Genomic DNA, 22,356 nt, shown 5'->3' with positions numbered 1-22,356 from the left:
TAAATTTCAGTAACAAAAATCGATCAACCCGAAATGAGAGTGAGTGTGAGAAAAAGAAGCGGGCAAATCACAATCTACACATAACTCTTCAAATTGGTGAAATCGGCAATAAAAAGAAGACGATTTTTAGAACATTGGTCTATGATAAAACAACAAATAAAAACAATATACTTTCAATTGAATTTATTGTTAATTTTTTTCCTACATTTTAAATATACCATGAATATTAATATGTTTATTGTTAATTTTCTATTTAATTAAAAATATTTGAAAATTGTTTATACAAACTTTTGAATTTTTTTAAATTTGAGTTTTGCGTGGTTTCTATTGAGAGTGTGTGCTGGCGCTTAACTGACAGTCCACTTTGTTTATGAATCACACAAACAAGTTTTGGAAGCTGAAAGTGGTTCGGAAGAACTCGGTTGTGGCCAAGCAGTGAAGCAGCGGTCATGTGAAACTATGGCCATGATGGTGAGTGTATTTATATTATTTTTAGTGTTGCTCAATAAACACTCGTAATGATTTTGGTGCATTGCATTTTTAGGCAAAAACGTTATCGTTCCTTTTGCTCCCCACCAAGAATGGACTTACTTACTTGATGGGCTACAGCTCTTCTATAAACCTACGCCGAATGGAGTATCCTTCTCTACTGGACTCGATCATGGGCCAATCGCTTCCAGTCGCCCTGAACATTGAGTGCCCTCAGGTCCTCTTGAACCACAAAAAGCCATAGTGTACACGGCCTTCCACGAAGCCTGCGGCCTCTTTCGGGTTCTCTAATAAATATTATCTTCGCTTGACGTTCTTCCGGCATATGAACAACGTGACCAAAAATGGACTACAGAAATTACGCCGAGCCATCGGATTACGGAAGCCGCGCCACAATACGGACTGTTCCAGGTATTAGGAGCCCCGCACAATGGACACGTTTGCGTATGTTTTGACAGTTTTTCCATGGAACATTGTCAAAACGTATCCATTGTGCTTGACTTTTTAGTTTTTTCTTGTTTCCTTTCAGTTAAGGCTCTCCCATATCTAATTGGTCATCACGATGGCGACAACTAGCCGCCGCGATTCTATCGCTGGGTCGCTGTTCCATTTACGCTACGATACCAACGGCGGCGGCATAATCGCGGTCGTCAACCAAACTTTTGCTATTGCGCTGTGCTATGAACTGTCGTTGGCCTGTTCCATCATGTACCTATATTCAACTGAAGACTCCAAGGGACATCCGCCCATTCGAACGGACTATATTTGCTACGGTGAGATAAGATTTTTGACTTTAAATATTTTGTTTCTCATACATCCATATTGCATGACCCTCTTGTCCCGAATAATCGGTATTTGCCCAAGTTCTTCCAGAGCATTCGGTGAGAAGCTGACAATGAAGTAAGTTGCTTGTCACGTTTGAAAGTGATAAATCTAGACCAACATTTGAAAAGGGCGTAAAAGCCAAATTTTATTCCTTCTGATTCGTTGTATACATATATAGCTTTATATGTGGACAAAGAATCAGAAGGAATCAATTTTGGCGGTTACGCCCTTTTCAAATGTTGGTCTAGAAATAGTATTTTCATTTCCACTTCAACTCTCAAACAGGAATTGACGATGGTAGATGTTCAACTTCGTTTTCGACAAAGATGATTCAAGCAATGGAAATATACCTGTGTGCGTAAATGGAATCCATCCCACAATCTACAAATTAGTACGCAGACTTCAAAACGACCATTTTTGTGCAGAAAATCGTTTAAGATTTTACAGTAAAATGTCTTCACTGTCATAAGACGATTTTGAACAATTCCTTTTAATTCCACCACTTTATAATTTTTATAGAAAAGTATTTTGACTTTAACTGTAAAGCCGTCTAGTGTCTCGTACTTGACTCGTTATTTGTGTGCTAATTTCAACTAAATATTAATCTGTTTTTTTTTTCAATTTTCAAATTTATTTTATTTCATTATAATTTATATTATATCAAAATAAAATTTTAAAAAATAAACTGAAACGGGGTATCTAAATACTCAAAATCATCATATTACATGAAACGGAAAAAAAAACCTAAGGTTTTCTCTGTTGTTAACATAAGCTTATACAAAATTTCACTTATTGTAGTAGGTATTGAAATTTAATAATTAATTTAGAATATAAAATTATCACTTGATAAATAAAATGTTGTCACTTGGAATAAGATGAGTTAGTACTATTCCATTCAATGCCACAACTTTGTTACTCTGCAGATAATTATTCCGACCTTAATGTTAATGTTGGAATAGATATCTGCAAAGGAATAAAGTAGTGAAATTGAATGGTATAGTATTAACTAGTCTTATAGAATGTTATTATAAATGCTAACGTATTTTTATTGTGATACAATAAATAAAAGAAACAAAAAACATAAGAAATACAATACTTTTATTGTTACGGCCGTAAAACTGATCCCATAGAAGAACATTAAAAACTATTGTTTTGGTCTGAATTTTGTATGGAAAATTTTCGAAAATTTTATTGTAATGATACATAACAACCCCTATTTTCAATTGTAAAAATCCCATTTACCATACATTAAATGGTGCTAAACCATAACTTCTAATGTGATTTCATTGTCAAAATTAAATTATAATTAATGGTCGCTCTTATGCAAACAATGGTGATGTAACAATAGATTTAATGAAATTTTTATGATATTTTTTATTCGGGTGGTTGCTTAATTTTTAGTTGGTTGCTTGTTTGGTTGATTAGTTGGTTGGTTGATAGGTAGCTTGCTTGATTGATTGGTTGGTTATTTAGTTGATTGGTTGCTTGACTGGTTTATTGATTGGTTTCTTGATTGGTTGATCGGCTGGATAGTTGTTATGTTGCTTTGTTGGTTGCTTGATTGATTGGTAGCTTGCTTGATTAGTTGATTGGTTGGTTATTAGGTTGATTGGTTGATTAGTTGCTTGGTTATTTGGTTGGTAGGTTTGCTTGACTGATTGATTAATTGGTTGCTTGATTAGTTGGTCGACTGGATAGTTGAGCAGTTGTTTTGTTGGTTGCTTTATTGGTTGATTGGTTTTTTGTTTGCATGATTATTGGTTGGTTGCTTGATTTGTTAGTTGATAGAATGGTTAATTGGTTGGTTGATTGATTGGTTGATTATTTGGATGATTGGTTGGTTGGTTGCTGCTTGATTTGTTAGTTGGTAGAACGTTTGATTGGTTAATTGCTTGATAATTGGTTTGTTGCTAAATTGGTTGGTTGGTTGCTTGATTGGTTGGTTATTTAGTTGAATGGTTGCTTGACTGGTTGATTGATTAGTTGGTCGGCGTGTTAGTTGATTGGTTGGTTGCTTGAATGGCTGATTGGTTGGTTGCTTGATTGGTAGCTTGCTGGAATGGTTGATTAGTTGGTTATTTAGTTGAATGGTTGCTTCATTAGTTGGTTGGTTGCTTGATTAGTTGATTAGTTGATTGGTTGCTTGATGGGTTGATTAGTTGGATGGTTGCTTGATTGCTTGGTTGATTGGTAGCTTGCTTGAATGGTAGGTTATTTGGTTGATTGGTTGCTTGACTGGTTGATTGATTGGTTACTTGATTTGTTGGTCGGCTGGTTAGTTGATTAGTTGTTTTGTTGGTTGCTTGAATGGCTGATTGCTTGATTAGTTGGTTGTTTGTGCTTGATTATTGGTTGGTTGTTTGATTGATTAATTAGTTGGTTGATTGATTGGTAGCTTGCTTGATTGGTTGGTTGCTGGACTGGTTGGTTATTTAGTTGATGAGTTGCTTGACTGGCTGGTTAGTTGTTTTGTTGATTGCTTGAATGGCTGATTGGTTGGTTGATTGTTAGCTTGCTTGAATGATTAGTCGTTTGATTGGTTAGTTAATTGGTTGATTGATTTGTTAGTTGGTAGCATGATTGGTTGCTTAATTGGTTAGGTATTTGATTGATTGGTAACTTGCTTGAATGATTGATTGCTGGGTTAGTTGGTTGGTTGGTTGCTTAACTGGTTGGTTATTTGGTTGATCTGTTGGTTGGTTGATAACAATACTTGAATGGTTGATTGATTGCTTGGTTGATTGGTAGCTTGCTTGAGTGGTTGGTTATTTGGTTGCTTGATTGATTGGTCGGCTGGTTAGTTGATTAGTTTTGTTGGTTGCATCAATAACAATTTGGCGTTAGCTGAGCGTCCGTTTCACTCACCAGGGATGTGCATGACCCTTGAAGTTACGCGTCAATATAATGTGATCATTAATGATATAAATTATCAATGAAGTCATCGTCTCGACCATACATATAGCTATTTCTCCTCCAGATCTTAGCTCTGGTGTTTCAGACCCTGCCATGGTACTGCATCGGTTTCGTGCCTCTTCTGGGTCCGGTAGTTGCGTAGTTCTACAGTAATATGTTGAGGGACCCGAATTTGTTTGAACATCGTCGTAGAGTAATTCCTGTTTCGATGAAGAAAGTTTTCATGATGCTACTTTCGTTTAAATGGCGTTGTTCCAGAAGGACAGCTCTAGTACGACCAGAAAATTCAAATGGTTGCTGACGTTTATGACGACACCAATATGATAGTACTATGATAGTACCTATAGGACGCAGAATAAGCACAAAAAGCGATTCGACGGGTACAAGAAAGCGCGGTGTGCAGCGAATAAGGTGGATCCATCATATTACGTAGGACTCCTCCGTGGACAGCTTGATTTGTTGGAAACATGCAGCTATACATCAAGCGGAATGGATACAGCTTTTGCCACAATCAAGCGGCAGTTTTTTCCCCAGCAAATGGCCTGCGTTAGAGGACAGATAAATTGACAAGCAGGCCAAGTCTTAGTTGGAATGTAGCCATAGAAGAAAATAAAGATGAAATCATAGCCGTTCTGTGCCTTTGTTCGCAGTCTTGAAGAACCCTGCGGATGCGCCTATGCACTGCTTGTTTGGACCCCCGTCATCGATCCTGTCGAATCATCCCTGGAAAGAGGATAATCATTATTTTTTCAACAATCTGGATAATTGTAAACAGAACAAACCCGCATAGGCATGATTGTGTTGAAAGCCCATATTCGAGTCATGATCAATCGGGTTCTCCGAGGAGTTATTTCCCCACTTGGCCATACATGGTACAATAACATTTCAATAATAACAATAATTATAATTATTAATAACTAATTGAATTAAAATTACTTTCACGGCATTCAAGCAAAAGAAAAAGTACTTTTTCTGAATAAGGCTATCTGACGTTTAATCATCTTTCTCTTGCACGCGCACGGAAAGGATAGGATTTGTTTTCATACGGAAACGCTTCGGAAGCGTTTCCGTATGAAAACAAACCCTATCCCGTCCGTGCGCGTGGAAGAGAAAGATGATAAACGTCAGATAGCCTTATTGTTGACATGATCTCATAAAAACAAAAATAGCGATGCTGTTAGTTGTACACGGAGAGATAAATATGCGAAAAACAGATGATAACTGACAGCGTTGTATAGTGTCTTTTCATTTGTATACCTAGAATTCTACACACCGATGGAGACTTCAAGCGCAACACGAAAAAAACCGAGTGTCGGGTCCCGGTTATTAGTTTCTGGTGCAGCCTGGGAACTGTTGCCCTTCTGACATCAACTAGAGTGAGAAGGTACAGCGTCTGCGTCTACCCAGCGGTTGACGCGTCAGTTACACCGCGTTATACCCAAGATGAATACACTACTAGGTGCTCCAATCTGCCAAGTTTATGGAAAAGAAGAAGGCGGACGTGAAAAATTCATTTTCAGTGCAAAATGAAAACAAACCGGCTGGATCTCCCATATCAAAGTCCAAGATAACTGAATCGTGAATTTGGCAGATTGGAACACCTAGTGGTGTATTCATCTTGGTTATACCTAAGGTGGCAGCACCACCAGCCAGCGTGATGTAGGTAACGCGACCCACTGAAGCCTCTCAATTACCACCAAAAATGGAGACAGAAGAAAAAAGAGAACGTTATTTTTGGCAACCGATCTGTTAACAAAATAACTACTATGATTGGAAACTCGGTACCTGGAATGTCAGGACCCTAAATGTACCTGGACGAGTGAGCCTTCTGGCCCGTGAACTGCAGAAGGTTGGAGTGAACGTGGCCGCTATTCAAGGAGTCCGATGGCCTAGATCCTAGTGCCCAAAGCATGACGTGAAAATTGTTATCGGAGACGCCAACGCTCAGGTCGGTAGAGAGGACTTTTCCGTCCCATAATCGGTAGGGAGAGCCTTCACTCCGCTACCAATGACAACGGCCTACGGCTAGTAAATTTTGCTGCTGCCAGAGGGATTGCCATCAGTAGCACCTACTTTGCACGAAAGAACATCCGAAAGCACACCTGGAGACACCCAAATGGTGAAACTTGCAACCAGATAGACCATGTTCTGGTGGATGGGCGCCATTTCTCGGATGTTATCGATGTGCGGACATTCAGAGGTCCGAACATTGACTCTGATCACTATCTCGTTGTCAGTAAAATTCGATCACGGTTGTCAACTGTATCGAACGAAAGATCACAGCGAACGATGCGTTACAATATCCAGCGATTGTCGGCGGAAGGAGTATCGGCTGAGTACCGCCAGAAGCTCGACGAACGGATAAGTGCAATCAACGTTAGCGACAACATCAACGATCTATGGGAGTCGATCCATGGAGCGGTGAGCACAACAGCACGAGAAGTGGTAGGCACTGCACACAGGCGACCCAGGACGGGTTGGTTCGATGTGGAGTGTCAGAGAGTGATAGACGAGAAGAACGTTGCCTGAAGCCGGATGTTGGTGTCGGGTACCCGATAGAATAGAGATCGCTACAAGGAAGCAAGAGCAGCCGAAAAACGAACCCACCACAGGAAGAAAAAAGAGTACGAAGCAGTGTTGGTAAAATCACTCATAAATCTCAAACAACGAGCGCTCCCGTGCGAATGAAATCATCTGCGATTTTAAAGGAATGCATCACGCTTGAATTTTTCATGCTAAAACGCATCATTTCACTCATTTGCCAAAAAATCATTTTGGCTTAAAAACGCATTTGAAATCAATTTGGGGGAAATTTATTGCCTATACATAAAAGAGTGTTTAATGTTTTATGCGACAAACGTCATTTCACTGTTTTTAACGAAGGAGAACAAAAGAAAACCTGCGATGATTCAAATGGATGATTCAACTCATCCATGAGTTTTTAGGTGCTGAGTTGGGTGCGTTTCAACTCACGCTTGATTTGAATCATCCATGAGTTTTGAGATTTTGAGTTTTTACCAACACTGGTACGAAGAACAAGTTATTAGTGAGGCGCAGGAAAAAATGGAGCAGAACGATATGCGGAGGTTTTATGAGTCTGTCAATGGCGTGCGGAGAAAGACAGCGCCATCTCCCGTCATGTGCAACGACCAACAAGGGAATTTGGTGACAGATAAAACTGAAGTGGCTGCCAGGTGGAAGCAACACTTCGAGACTTTGTTGAATGGAGGAAGTGACGGTGCATCGGTGAACAGAATAAATATTAGCGACGATGGACAAGCTGTGGAGTCACCTACACTAGATGAGGTGAAAAAGCTGTTAAAGAGCTGAAAAACAATAAGGCTGCGGGGAAGGACCAGCTCCCGGCTGAACTTCTCAAACATGGCAGTGAGCAGCTTTATGAAGTTCTGCACCATATTATGTCGAAAATATGGGAAGACGAGGAAATGCCTGCTATCTGGTTGGACGGCCTCATTTGCCCTCTCTTTTAGAAGGGCACAGACTGGAGTGCGCCAATTACCGAGGAATAACCCTCCTTAATTCGGCGTACAAAATTATGTCCGGTATTCTGTTCAACCGATTGAGACCGCTTGAAGAGTCCTTCGTCGGCGAATACCAAGCAGGTTTTCGTGAGGGCCGATCAACGACGAATCAAATGTTTTCCCTGAGACAAATCCTTGATAAATTCCGGGAGTACAACTTGCAGACACATCATCTGTTTATTGATTTCAAGGCGGCGTACGATTCAGTGAAACGGAATGAATTATGGCAAATTATGCTTGAACATGGTTTTCCGGCGAAACTGATACGGCTGATTCGTATAACGTTGGACGGATCGAAATCAAGTGTAAGGGTTGCGGATGAAATATCGACGTCATTTGTTACCTTAGATGGATTAAAGCAGGGTGATGCACTCTCGAACCTACTGTTCAATATAGCGCTCGAGGGAGCTATAAGGAGAGCTGGTGTGCAAAGAAGCGGTACCATTATCACAAAATCGCATATGCTTCTGGGATTTGCGGACGATATCGATATTATCGGAATTGATCGCCGTGCCGTGGAAGAGGCTTTTGCGCCTTTTAAGAGGGAGAAAGCGAGAATTGGACTCACGATCAATACCAGCAAAACGAAGTACATGGTCGCTGGCAATCAACGTGGGTTCATTAGTGGTGGTGGTAGCGGAATGGTGCTGGATGGTGACAAATTTGAAGTGATGGAAGAATTTGTGTACCTTGGAACATTAGTGACGTGTGATAATGATGTTACCCGCGAGGTGAAAAGGCGTATTGCAGCTGCAAATAGGGCTTATTACGGACTTCGTAACCAGCTTAAGTCCCGTAGTCTGCAAACGAAAACAAAACTCGCGCTGTATACTACTCTGATTCTTCCGGTGGCTTTATACGGCCATGAGACATGGACGTTAAAGGAGGCTGATCGGAGAGCTCTCGGAGTGTTTGAGCGTAAGGTGCTGCGGACAATACTCGGCGGTAAACAGGGGAACGGTATCTGGCGGCGTCGCATGTATCACGAATTGTACCAGGTGTATAAAGGGCTGGATATTATTAAGCTTATACAACACGGCAGACTACGGTGGGCTGGTCACGTTGTTCGTATGCCGGAAGAACGTCAAGCGAAGATAATATTTAGTAGAGAACCCGGAAGAGGCCACAGGCTTCGTGAAAGGCCGCGTACACGATGGCTTTTTGCAGTTGAAGAGGACCTGAGGGCGCTCAATGTTCAGGGCGACTGGAAGCGATTGGCCCAGGATCGAGTCCAGTGGAGTAGGATACTCCATTCGACGTAGGTTCATCGAAGAGCTGTAGCCTATCAAGGAAGAGTTTGAGACTTTGAGTAACGTAACTTGGGAGGTGGCAAAGCTGGGGAAAGCACTTGGTGCAAAGCATTATTTTAAGTTTCAGCCAGCAACCCTTCGAGTGATCCTTGAGGAGAAAAGTCGAGTATTAGTCGGGTAAAACAGCTCGACCGGTGGTCTTCCCTATCCCGGAAGTGGCGCTTAAGCCACCGGACACTCCTCACGGAATCCAAGTTTCAAAGTGCTCGCGTTTTCGGAGGCACACCACTCGATACAGAGGCGGCGCACAACTGTCATTTTTGTTGATTTAGCTTTGCTGCGTCGCATTGAACATCAGTAGGCCATGACTTACAACACGTTTGAATATCAATCGGTTTTTCCTGTGGTTAGTTACGGACGTATTATTTTGTACCCGACAATTATTTGACGTACTCAGCTGATCCCTTTCCGATGGCATGAGGCAACACAATTTCTGCGATGTGTTACACGAGAGGGAAGGACTACAGTTCGTCTGCTGATGACTAAATCTATACTAACGCCTTTGTTATAATAAAAGGCAGTCGATACCAAAACTAGAGTTGTAGTCAGCCCTGCCTTCGGAACATTTGGACGAATCAATCGCAAAGTGAATTCAAATTCCAGCAAAAACCCTTTCTTCATTTAGAGAAACATAAATATTCATATGTTCAAAATCCTGTTACCACCGTCTGTCAAAAACATGATCGTAGATAAGAAATAACTTCCATATGAAATAAAATCATTGTAGTCGCCTTTCACACGTTTTATGAAGAATAACATGACATTGGCTTTCTTACAATTGTAAATAAGACTCATATTTCCTATCCTAAAATGTATCTACCTTATAGAGCTGTTTCATAACATCGTGATGGTTAATAATTAGCAGTAGGGTGAAGGCGTTTTCATCTTCTCGGCATAGTCTCGAGAACCAGTAAAAGATACACTTTTTTCCAACCTCATCCGTACCAAATCGCAAGCTCAGGAGAAACGTTCTGCTATAGTGGAGTTCTAGCAAATGAACGTTGCTTTCGTTGGTTTTAGCTTCTACGACGATGAACGGAAATATCAGCCCTAGATTTTTTTTTGTTGTATTTAGTTTGCAATAATAACAATCGCCAATTCAACGGGATTCTGTTTTCCTGTTTTCCTCCGAACCTGCCTTGTTATAGTCGCGAATTGGTTGAACCTTTCCATCTGATAACATCCGCTGAACTTCGACCAGCGAAATGTTCTTCGTTTCAGGCACTATGAAGAATACAAAGACTGTTCCAACCAGCGAAATACCCGAGAACAGCCAAAAAGCTCCGGCGATCCCAAGAGCATCGCGAAGATTGGGGAAAACCTTTGTTACAAGGAAAGCAAACAGCCAGCTGAACGCGCCACCGAGCGGTCCAACGTAAGCCTTTACGTTGTTGGCAAACAGCTCTCCGATCATTAGCCACGGGATTGGACCAAAGCCGATGGAAAATGTGGCAATAAAAAGGCACAATGCGAACACTGGAAGCCAGCCCAGGCTCTCCACCTGACTGGGATCGGCTTCCTTCAGCTGGAAGTATACGGCAAGGAGTATCGTGGAGACGGCCATGAAGAAGTCGGAGATCAGCAGCAAAATACGACGGCCGACTTTATCGACGATGACCGTGGCCAGAAGAGTGGCAACCACTTGGATCACTCCAACAATAATGGTCGCTGCGGTGGATTCCAGACCAGTGTTGGCATCCTCAAAGATGGTTGTTGTGTAGAAAATGACAGCATTGACGCCGGACATCTGATGGAAAAACACCAAACCCAGGGAGACGACCAATGCGCGAATAGTGGCCCGCTGCTGGAAACACTGAAAAAATGTGATCTTTTCCGCTCGTAGTTTGGCGTCCTCTGCTTGTAGCTCTTCGATCTCGGCCCGTTCATCGTAGTGGTTCCCACGTAGCCACTTGAGGGACTTGGAAGCATCATCAATGCGATTTTTCTCAATCTGAAAGAAAGGTTTTGGAATGAGTTTTTGGTGGTACAAATAGTAATCTAGACATTACAAAGAATTGAGGACTCTCCGGCATGAAGAAGAAAACAAGTCCGAATAGAATCGGAATCACAGAGCAGATGATACTCAGCTGCTGAACGGTCACTGTGGCACCGACCACGTATCCGAATAGGATACCAACTGTGATGAACAACTGGAAGAACATTCCAAGTGCACCTCGAATCGACACTTCGGATATTTCAGCCGTATAAGTTGGACCCGAAATACAGAATGCGCCACCTCCGAGACCGAGCAAAAAACGTCCTATCATCAGCATCGCCACATTGCTTGCAAAGATGATCAACAGCCAGCCAAGCAGCAGCGGTAGCACCAACAGCAGCATGGCCCACCTACGACCGATCGATTTCATCAGAATTCCGATCGGGAAGCACATCAGCGATGCTCCCAGATTGGCCATTGACCCGATCCAGGAGAATTCCTCCACGCTTATGGGAAATCCATACTCCTGATTCTGCACCAAAGGAATTTCCGCCGGTGAACTCCAGCCAAGAAATGTTCCCGCCGCCAAGGCACCGCCGGACGCAGCCAGTGCAGCCACATACTGCGGTACCTTACGAGGCTTATTGTTCACCATCTGTTTGCTGGTTGATTTATCAAGATGAAATAGAAATGCACTAAATAAGCGATTTACGACCAGAAATTCAAACCAGACTGTTACCTAATTCAAACAGCGATTGCTTAATCGATGGCGAATGGTTATTGCCACAAGCCTGATGCCTCCAAGGGAGTGAAAATATGCGAAAAACTCAATATTATCGATAAGATAGTGGGGGCCATGTTGTTGAACAATTGAACTTGAGAGACGAACGTCCAGAATCCGATATGCATTATCACACCGGCTTCGATAACTGTGAAACGGACTGATGGATAATGATGTTCCTGAAATTGGGGCTATCAATAATGATGCCCTCCTTTTTTATTTTATCGTTCATCAAATGTTTGCTGAAAGGCCATCATCTCATTAGAAAAAAAAATTAAACTACCGAGTAGTGGTATTGCCTTTCTCGCATTTAGCAAAGACACATTTTTTTCCAGTTTGGTTCGCCATTTTCTTTATAACTTTTGAACGCAATAACCGATCGAATGCAACTTGTTGCGAGAAAATTATTATTACTTTATGAAATGTTGTTTTTCACACACGCACACACATACTCTCACACGCATGGACGGACAGACATTTGCTCAGTTCACCAAGCTGAGTCGATTTGTACATAACACTATGGGTCTACGAGCCTTCTATAAAAATTTCGCTTTCGAAGTGAAATGATAGCCTTTCGGTATAACTTTGTTGTAGGAGAAAGCCAAAAAGCTGGGGAGCTGGAAATCCATGGCAAAATGATTTCACTGTAATTCCGTTTTATTAATCAATTTGTTTACTTTTTGCCTTTTCGAATGTGCGAGAAAGACATCAACACCACCAGGTGGATTGGTCAGAGCTTCATTGCTCCAGAACAGTAAACCACTCGGCCATACTTCATACTCCATGCTCCATTTTCGGCTCAACGCTGTGGAACGTTACGTACAACGGAGTTCTAAAACTGAAGTTGCCCAAAGGCGTGAAGACCTTCGGATTCGCGAATGTCGAAAACTGGATGAATGGAGTCAAGCTGCAGCTTGCTCATCACTAAACAGAAGTGATGCTCGTTAGCAACTGCCGAAACGTCCAAAGGATGCATTTTACCATCGAAGGGCACGACGTACCGTCGGTATGGACTCTATGACGTCTGGGAGTGCTATAGAGTAGATGGTGCAGGGACCAGCAAATAAGCGTCAGTTCGGAGGAAAATCCAGCGCAGCGAGAAGTGTTTGGCCTCGGGTCGTAGGGGCTTATGATTCTAACTGAAGTCTTCTACCAACCGGAGTCGTCGGACCAACCTCGGCACTCATTGAAAAGCTTCTGGGCCTCTAAAAGGAGGCTTCCGGGCCTCTTGAAAGGAAGCTTCCGGGCTTCTTGAAAGGAGGCTTCCGGGCCTCTTGAATGAAGGCTTCCGGGCCTATTGAAAGGAGGCTTCCGGGCCTCTTGAAAGGAGGCTTCCGGGCCTCTTGAGAGGAGGATTTCGGGCCTCTTGAAAGGAGGCTTCCGGGCCTCTTGAAAGGAGGCTTCCGGGCCTCTTGAAAGGAGGCTTCCGGGCCTCTTGAAAGGAGGCTTCCGGGCCTCTTGAAAGGAGGCTTCCGGGCCTCTTGAAAGGAGGCTTCCGGGCCTCTTGAAAGGAGGCTTCCGGGCCTCTTGAAAGGAGGCTTCCGGGCCTCTTGAAAGGAGGCTTCCTGCCCTCTTGAAAGGAGGCTTCCGGGCCTCTTGAAAGGAGGCTTCCGGGCCTCTTGAAGGAGGCTTCCGGGCCTCTTGAAGGAGGCTTCCGGGCCTCTTGAAAGGAGGCTTCCGGGCCTCTTGAAAGGAGGCTTCCGGGCCTCTTGAAAGGAAGCTTCCGGGCCTCTTGAAAGGAAGCTTCCGGGCCTCTTGAAAGGAGGCTTCCGGGCCTCTTGAAAGGAGGCTTCCGGGCCTCTTGAAAGGAGGCTTCCGGGCCTCTTGAAAGGAGGCTTCCGGGCCTCTTGAAAGGAGGCTTCCGGGCCTCTTGAAAGGAGGCTTCCGGGCCTCTTGAAAGGAGGCTTCCGGGCCTCTTGAAAGGAGGCTTCCGGGCCTCTTGAAAGGAGGCTTCCGGGCCTCTTGAAAGGAGGCTTCCGGGCCTCTTGAAAGGAGGCTTCCGGGCCTCTTGAAAGGAGGCTTCCGGGCCTCTTGAAAGGAGGCTTCCGGGCCTCTTGAAAGGAGGCTTCCGGCCTCTTGAAAGGAGGCTTCCGGGCCTCTTGAAAGGAGGCTTCCGGGCCTCTTGAAAGGAGGCTTCCGGGCCTCTTGAAAGGAGGCTTCCGGGCCTCTTGAAAGGAGGCTTCCGGGCCTCTTGAAAGGAGGCTTCCGAGCCTCTTGAAAGGAGGCTTCCGAGCCTCTTGAAAGGAGGCTTCCAAGCCTCTTGAAAGGAGGCTTCCGAGCCTCTTGAAAGGAGGCTTCCGAGCCTCTTGAAAGGAGGCTTCCGAGCCTCTTGAAAGGAGGCTTCCAGGCCTCTTAAATGGAGGCTTCCGAGGCTCTTGAAAGGAGGCTCGCGAGCCTCTTGAAAGGAGGCTTCCGGGCCTCTTGAAAGGAGGCTTCCGAGCCTCTTGAAAGGAGGCTTCCGAGCCTCTTGAAAGGAGGCTTCCGAGCCTCTTGAAAGGAGGCTTCCGAGCCTCTTGAAAGGAGGCTTCCGAGCCTCTTGAAAGGAGGCTTCCGAGCCTCTTGAAAGGAGGCTTCCAAGGAGGAGGCTTATGAGACACTTAGAAGGAGTCATCCAAGCTTCGTGCAGCGAAGCTACTGAGCTTTTCAGAAAAAGGCCTTCATGCCAAACCATGATCATATGTATAAATGTTACTATTTTAACTATTTAAAACTGTTTCGCAATTGTACGGTGACATCAATCGATTACAGATAAAAATAGCTTTCTTTCGATATATTGATCTCACTCCTGTGTCATGAAATACAGCCTTTACGAGCTTTTTGAAATTGTGCCACTACTGGTGGGGGGAACTTAGCGCAAATTCAGGACATTTTTAAATCGCTCCATTTTACTACTTAAACAATATGCACGAAAGTTCAAATGAACTTTATCACTTTCAGTATACCTAAATATGCCATTCATACTGTTCAAGGTTCATTTCCAGCCAATGAGGTGGTAATTTCGACTGATTCCAAAATGATTCAAACCATGATACGCTTTTAACTAGTTCAAACCATGATTGGATACCCTATGAGGTTCAGCAAGGAGTTTGAGTTGTTTCCAATGCTTAGAAAAATGGGTTTTCGGATTAAACCTTGACTATTAATTAATACACAGCTTTCGATTTACATTTAAGAGCAATAGAACATTTGTATTCCAACTTGATTCGTAATAAAATGTACACTGATAGCAAGAGCAATTTATTTCATTTTGTATTCCCATTTGCATAAAATGCAGTGCAATTGTTTACACGAAATCCACCCATTTTCACCTCCACCCTTTTCAAAACAAGTTTCTTTACCCTTGAAGAATTCCAAATAGTCGCAATCCTCCTCGCCGTTTCTCTCGTGAATTTGATATTCATGGTTGGGATTGCCGATCGCGTTCACCACCAGTCCACAGCAGAAACACTTCGCCTCTTTGGAAGAACCGGTACTGAAGAAACCTTCCAACGCCAGCAGCCGTATTTCCCGTGGATCCCACTGGGTGTTCTCGAATGATTTTAGCCGCAACGGGAAGCTTTCGTACTCCGGAAAGCGTGAGGCACACCGTTTCGGGGTTTTAGTGTTTTCCTTGAAAGGCAGTGCGTACGATCTGGTACTCAATTCGGACCCCATCTTACCGTTAGATGATTGTGGCTTGCTGTCAGCAGTTGGAGTTATATTTCGATGGGTTGGTTCAAGTGATCGCGTTTTGTGAGTATAGGTGAGTTAAGCAACGGAAAAACGAACAGTGGGTAATGTCTGTGACATAACCGCTAAGTGGACGTAGGACTTGACTTGACCATGCCTTTAAGATACATAATATGTCCAAATTTCTCACATCAACTATTTTGGATAAATAATCGGCGTTGCATACCATTCCTTGGCAAAATCTTCTCATCAAACAGACACAGAAATCAAATCTACCTCAGCTTAGCTTAGCTTAGCTTTGACTGACTACACATATCTATGGTTTTTACTCCGTGATTGACCAGAATCAGTAAACTGCACAAAGAATCAACTGTATGATTGACTGGGATTGTTCAAGCATTCTCAGTGTGCAAGATTCAGTGACTCTAAAATTCAAATGATCAATAACGGCGCCGGCCACGTCCTTGTAGTCAGTTAGGAAGAAGGAAGGAATATTAGTAGGTAGTTTTGCTATTTGAAGACCGTGTTTACCTCTGCGTCTCCACAAAAATCACAGCAAGGATTATCAGTTAATTGGAAGGCATCGTTGGATCTGCATTCACACTGATAAGCGATACAACCGTGCCATTCTTTATACACAGTGATTTTACCTAGCCATGAATCGGGCGTGAAAAGTAGTACAAACTAACTACCGGCCTACCGGGCGCGCAATACAGAACACAATATTTCGGCCGATCGCGCGATCGTTCGATCTGTCCGAAACAAGAGAAATCTTGCACTGAACTGATTTTTATTACCGCCCGCGCAATGCAGAACACAATATTTCGGCCGATCGCGCCATCGTTCTGCTGTACGAAACAAGAGAAATCTCGCACTGAACTCACAGAAATCAAATCTACCTCGAACAAAAATCATCAAAAAAAATTCAGGAAGTATCTGTCCGGTCACGAAATATTAGCCTCGACAGTGGCAACCTTCCCACTGAAGGACTGCCTGAAATAAACCACAAGTTGGCTCAGCAGGGGATGTAGACTGTATCTCAGCCCTTCCACTGAAGAGCCTTCTAATCCGTGCGATAGCGACTGAAGGAGAACATTATTTTTAACTCTTAGAGCCTTGAAAAAGGCTGTTTGCTTCGGCTAAGTGCAAAACGAGCAATGGGTAATGTTTTCAACATAACCGCGAGTAGACGTAGGACTTGTATAAATGTAACGTATTAACATTTAACTTCTATCTTTTGGATCTATGGAGTTTTAAAATAGGTATTGACATTGGAAACGACAACTTCCATGCTAAGTAGAATTATTAGCAATTTGTTTAATCAAAACTTCTGGAAATAAAACTAATAATTAAACACATAATTAGAATTGCTTTGTTACTAACTATTAATCCCTTGTTTACTCAAGCAAATGTAGGACATTTATAGATTTTTTTTTGATGATACATCAAGTGATACATAGTATTTGAAGTTTAAAAATTACATTTATAAAATTTTCAGACTTGGGCGTAATGTGCTATTTTAGGTAAACTGTCCCGTTTTCCAAACAAAGAAATACAGCACCAATTTCGTGCTTCTTTTTGTTAACTTGCGTGCTTACTGCTGAAAAAATCACAACAATAAGAAACAAGTCAAGGAGCATTAACCCTACTAAAATAGAGGAGGTACTGTTAATATGTCAACGAAAAATTATTTAATGTTTTGATTCCAAACTCCGAGTCGACGACGTACGTCAAGTTTAATAATACAATTTCTCTAAAAATGAAAAACAAAGAATAAGATAAAGTTTATTTTAATATTCTTCTGGAAATTATTTTTTGCGGACTTTTTTAAAACATTTACATGTAATACAGCGAAATTTTCTAATCTAAAATGGATATTCCCGCTATTGCTGAATGGGCATTTTTAATTGTTATTGCCTTTTGCAAATAATTGAAAGTAATTATTTTAATCAAATTTTTATTTTCATCAGTGTAGTTGATTTGTTTTGCTGGGGAATTAGAACCATGTTTTAATGTACGTGTCGTTTAGTACCAAGCACAACTTAACATATTGTCAGTCATATGACATGACTCGTACCCATCCCGTGATCATGGGGATTATAAGAACAATCACCTGGATGAGCAGACCAAATTTCTCTAATTTTATTTTTCTTCATCCACCACCGCTGCCCTCGCTGCCTAAGCCATCATCGGCCTCTAGCCGTGAACTCCATCGCAACCGACACCACTGCATCCGACCATCATCAAGCACAGAATGACAAAAAAATGCGCCCACTTCTTTCATGCATATTCGCACACCCACCGGCAGTTCTACCGCTGGTAACTGCATGATGCCGCTATGTAGGTAAACACAGCGAACGAACGAACGAAACGAAAAATGCGCGAGCAAAAAGCACGTCAGTACGCGCTGCTGTCACAAATTGTAATGACTCGCACACGGCATGCACTGTTTCTTTTATACACAGAAAATCTTCCGGTACACTCGAAGGCCCGTGACATACCGCATTCTGATGTCCGTGTTAGGAATGCACGGGATTGGTAACATATGAAATTTTTACTAGCTTTGACAAGAATTGAAATTTTCAACAGCTTATCGTTAGTAATCTTAAGTTTCAATGAAATATGCAAAATGGTGGAAAGTGTCCGAGTCGATTGATATAAAAATCTTAAAAATCCATCGAAAGATAAAGGCGCTAGTAACATTCAAAATCTTCCCTTCCAGCGTAACGCTCTCGATTTCCAAAAATCTTAATGACACCCAGTATAGTAAAGAAAGACGTAAGTCCTACGTCAAAAAGTAAGAAAACGATCTTTTCAAATAACCGCGAATTTCTAGTGATGGTATAAAAAAGACTGAATGCTCTGCGAGCGAATGCACTTTTCTTTTATACTACTTAATTTTGAATCTTCTCTGCTTCCCAATTGGTGGGCCAATCAGCTTGTGTCTTGTATCCCGCTTCTTTGTCAGCCAAAGCGTCATCATCATCAACGCGTTTGAGGAGGGCTTCTTCTTTTTTACGCTTGTTGCTCGCTGCTGGCGTCTATTTCCTAACGGGACTTTTCGCTTGATACAGGCCAATAAGCCGGGCAAGCGAGCTTAGAATTGCAGTTTAGGTGGGAAGTACGTGTTCTTTTCTGAGACAACATTGTTAGTAGTAGAAGGAAGGAAACACCCGGACATGGGATTTCGGGTGATAAGATTTAGAATTGGTAACATGGGACGATCATTCAGTCACGTTCGCTTTGTGTGCGGTCAGTATCAAACAATGTTTTTCTACATATTTTTTTATTAATGCCAAAAAATCCAACATTTTAAGAAAAATCGATTGATAGTTTATTAATGTTTGAGCTGTTATCGGTGGTTTTTTATCCAAATAAGATTATGTGAAAGATTTGAACATCTTATGAATCTTTAAAGGCATGGTCAAGCGAAGTCTTTCGTCCACTTCGCGGTTAAATCAGAAAAATTATCTACTGTTAGTTTTAACGCTATTTATGAAAATCACGCATAAAATTTTATCTCTAGAATATTGGATTTGGCACCCAAGTACAATTTCAGGGTTGTTACGACTAAGCGGATTTCGCGATTTTCGCGGATTTTGCGGTTTTCGCGGATTTACATAACGATTTTAGGACTTTGTGCGGATTTAGTTTTAGGAGTATTTAAACAAATGAAATTCTATATCTCTCGGGTACTTATTCAAAAGGACGTATGTGATTTTGTAAACAAAGATTCAAACGTCGATTTGTCCAATCTGATGGCACTCCCAAGCAAACCAATTCCACCAACAGGTAGCCGAAGGCTTCCCCTACCTCTCTGTGGTGATGGTTTGCGTGGGAGTGCTATCAGATTGGACAAATCGACGTTTGAATCTTTGTTTACAAAATCACATACGTCCTTTTGAATAAGTACCCGAGATCTTTAACGTAGAACGTTTATTTGAAAATTAGTTTTATGTCTATCTAGATGGGCTTTATTCTCGTTAGCAAATGTTTTCGAGAACAAAATTAACGTTTGTAGTTACTTACTAACATCAATTTTCGGATATTAACAAACCCTGTTTGAATTCCATGGTTACACTCTTGAGCATTGATTAAACAAATGTTATGAGGAGATGGGCGCCACTTGTTGTCATTTTTAAACCATTCTGAAGCATGGCGCATTCAAAACATGTCTGTTGAAGGACATGAACACCCGTCTTTTAAGTGCTTCCGCAGAAATTGTTTTTGATGTTGACTTTGAAAAAAAAAATTGTCCCAGTGACAACGGCCGGAAGAGTTTTTGAAGAGATTCCCGAGAAATTCCCGCAAGAATTCACGTTGCGATTTCTTTCGAAGTTTATTTAGCTATGATCACAAGAATTTCTGTGAAAAATCCTGAAAATTTAACAACAGATTTTTCGGAAGTTTTTCAGCAGGAAGTCACCAACCAATTTCTGTTAGAATTTCCCAAGCGATTTCTGTTGGAATTAATTAGGGGTGTCCACATACAGTTTCCGAAAATTTCCTGCATGTTGTTTTTGAGGAATTCACAAAAAAATATGAAAAAATGAAATTCCGCAGAAACCTTCACCTACCTATTGATGGTGTTGGTTTGCGTGGGAGAGCTATAAGATTCGTCAAATCGTCGTTTGAATCTATGTTTACAAAAGCAGATAAGTCGTTTTGAAAATTTTGTCTTGACTTGATCAGTGTTGTCATTGAGAGTCTATGGTCACACCGCCGAGCCGCGCTCACTGTTGGCTTCTCCTTTGTGCGGCCTTGACAATGACGGACCGAAAATATCGATGATGCTGACGATTCTTCCTTGCTCTTGATAAAGCTGAAGTTTGCGATTGCGTAGCTGAGACGATGGAGCAACACTTCAAAGTTCTGACGATGCGGTTGCTTTGCCTGTTCTTGTCAGATCTCAGGGTCAGATTGAGAGGAAAAAATCATGCTGCGCTTTTTATGCCTTCCTGACCTAGCGAGAGCTCATTCGCTGACGTCTACACCAATCAGAGCGTGGCAATGGAATGATGCAAGAATGATGCGGTACTCATATTTATAGGTTCTCGTGAATTCAATATTTTGCTTTGAAAACAGTTTTTTGCCTATTGAAACAATTTTTCGGATATTATCAAGCATGAATATGAAAGGCATACTTGAAAGCTGTTGATTGAGTGGTTAACTGCAGAAAACTGTTCAATAGGGCAAAAGCTATTAACGTTTGAAATCTTTCAACACAGCGTAACGCGGTCGATTTAAAAAATTTGAAATGACACCCGGTATAGTAAAGAGAGACGTAAGTCCTACGTCAAAAATCACATACATATCTGTTGTAGCCAAATCCAATCAACTTTTACTTACCAAGTAAATTATGGCCAAGAAATCGGAAGATGAGCGGAAGTAATAATGTTTCATCAGCATCAAAAAGACAAAGTCTTAGTGCTGCATGAGTTATTATTCGGATTATTTAGTCAATTCCAAGGAATTGCCAGAACTTTGCCAAATTTTGAACACAACAAAGCTAAGAACTTCGAACTAAAAGCTTGAAGTTAACCATGCAGATTCACCCAATGCTCAAGTATGGATTATGTCCGTGTATTCATATGGGGGACTTTCTTAGCCGCGCGGCTACGAAGCAAGACCATGCTGAAGGTGGCTGGGTTCGATACCCGGTCTGGTACAAGGAATGGAAAATTGGTTGGGGTTGGAAAATTTCTCAACTTCCCTGGGCATAAAAGTATCATCGTGTTGGCCACATGATGTACCAATGGAAAAATGATAACTCGGCTTAGGAACCTCGCAGTTGATAGCTGTGGATGTGCTGAATGAACACTGCGAGGCGGCAATGTCCCAGTGGGGATGCGATGTCAATAAGAAGAAGATTTACATAAATGTGTTTATCGATTTTTTTTTTGGCGCGAGTTTAAACAGGCGATGGCAGAACTGAACGTTGACTAATAAATTCATTTGTGAAAGAAAGCAAATTTCAAATCTTGAGCTTCAAACTTCAGAAATTTAAAAACACAAAAATCAACAGAATTGAGATTACATTGAATGTACCCGTAATGCTGGGTAGATACCTCTTCGTGGTGTGTTACGGGGTAAGTTCTACCATGGTCACATTGCCAGCTACAGGCACATCCTGACCCAACGAATACCTTCCCAATATCCATCTCCGTGATACTTATTCCTTCTCTCCCTAGTAACGGTACAGACAAGCGTGGCCAGGAATAGTAATTCTAATGCTTTTGTCATTTTTGTCACAGATTGAAATTAAGGATTACACCCACCTTGATTTCTGATAGCAATCTGAACAGAGATTTCAAAGGAAACATGAGTATCACTAGTTTCCAGTCCACGAAATATACCGGAGCAATGCCATGCTTGCGTGTTTTTATATATTCGTAATATATTAATTTTCCATATTTTATTATACTTATTTTTCATATTTCATTATATTTATTTTTCATATTTTTACATTTTCTTTTTTTTAATTTCTATGTTTTTATAATTTCATATTTTACATTCTATTATTTTTGTGTCTTAAAATTTTCATATTATTATGTTATAGTATTATCATAGTTTCATATTTCTTTAAATTTAACATTTCACTTTCAAATTTGATATTTTATGTTTTATATTTTTGTATTTTCATATTTATATAATTTCATGTTATTACACCTTCATATTATAATATTTTTATATTATCATATTTTCCTTACTCTTATATTTTATTCTATTTTTATACTAATGTGTATATTATTATGCCTTTTTTTATGCTTTCACATTTTTTATACTTGTATATGTTCATATTTTTATACTTTTGTATTTTCATATATTTGTATTTTTTTTCATATCATATTTTCATATTGTAGTTTGAAATATTTAATTTTCATATTTTAA

General features: G+C 41.3%; 1 protein-coding gene and 2 long non-coding RNA genes across 5 annotated transcripts; 1 reads left to right on the top strand and 2 right to left on the bottom strand.

Annotated features, from left to right (window-relative positions):
- Positions 1–227: 227 nt before the first annotated feature.
- Positions 228–1,999, top strand: LOC134214409 (uncharacterized). Of its 3 annotated transcripts, none has more exons than XR_009979781.1 (5): positions 237–471; positions 545–900; positions 1,019–1,262; positions 1,363–1,389; positions 1,600–1,999. It is a non-coding gene; the product is annotated as an uncharacterized LOC134214409 (long non-coding RNA). The 3 variants fall into 3 exon arrangements; XR_009979779.1 differs by having other exon boundaries at positions 1,354–1,389; XR_009979775.1 differs by having other exon boundaries at positions 228–471; positions 1,019–1,389.
- A 7,959-nt stretch (positions 2,000–9,958) lies between these two features.
- On the bottom strand, positions 9,959–11,670 carry LOC134207343 (facilitated trehalose transporter Tret1-2 homolog). Its single transcript, XM_062683065.1, has 2 exons — positions 11,089–11,670; positions 9,959–11,030 (listed from the first exon to the last, which is right to left on the bottom strand). Exons 1-2 carry the CDS (start codon positions 11,668–11,670, stop codon positions 10,179–10,181), a joined length of 1,434 nt encoding a protein of 477 aa, XP_062539049.1. The 3' UTR covers positions 9,959–10,178.
- A 3,281-nt stretch (positions 11,671–14,951) lies between these two features.
- On the bottom strand, positions 14,952–21,015 carry LOC134214402 (uncharacterized). Its single transcript, XR_009979773.1, has 2 exons — positions 20,815–21,015; positions 14,952–15,475 (listed from the first exon to the last, which is right to left on the bottom strand). It is a non-coding gene; the product is annotated as an uncharacterized LOC134214402 (long non-coding RNA).
- Between the last annotated feature and the right edge of the window lie 1,341 nt (positions 21,016–22,356).

This window comes from Armigeres subalbatus, chromosome 1 (assembly GCF_024139115.2).
Source record: "Armigeres subalbatus isolate Guangzhou_Male chromosome 1, GZ_Asu_2, whole genome shotgun sequence".
In the NCBI taxonomy this organism is placed as follows: Eukaryota; Metazoa; Arthropoda; class Insecta; order Diptera; family Culicidae; genus Armigeres; species Armigeres subalbatus.
Note: the sequence above shows the minus strand (reverse complement) of the source record. Positions and strands in the feature narration are given on the sequence as shown.

Coding starts and splice junctions, on each gene's coding strand:
- LOC134207343 (XM_062683065.1), bottom strand. CDS start 11,670: ATGGTGAACAATAAGCCTCGTAAGGTACCGCAGTATGTGGCTGCACTG. Junction 11,031..11,088: donor CGGAGAGTCCTCAATTCTTT/GTAATGTCTAGA, acceptor CCTTTCTTTCAG/ATTGAGAAAAATCGCATTGA.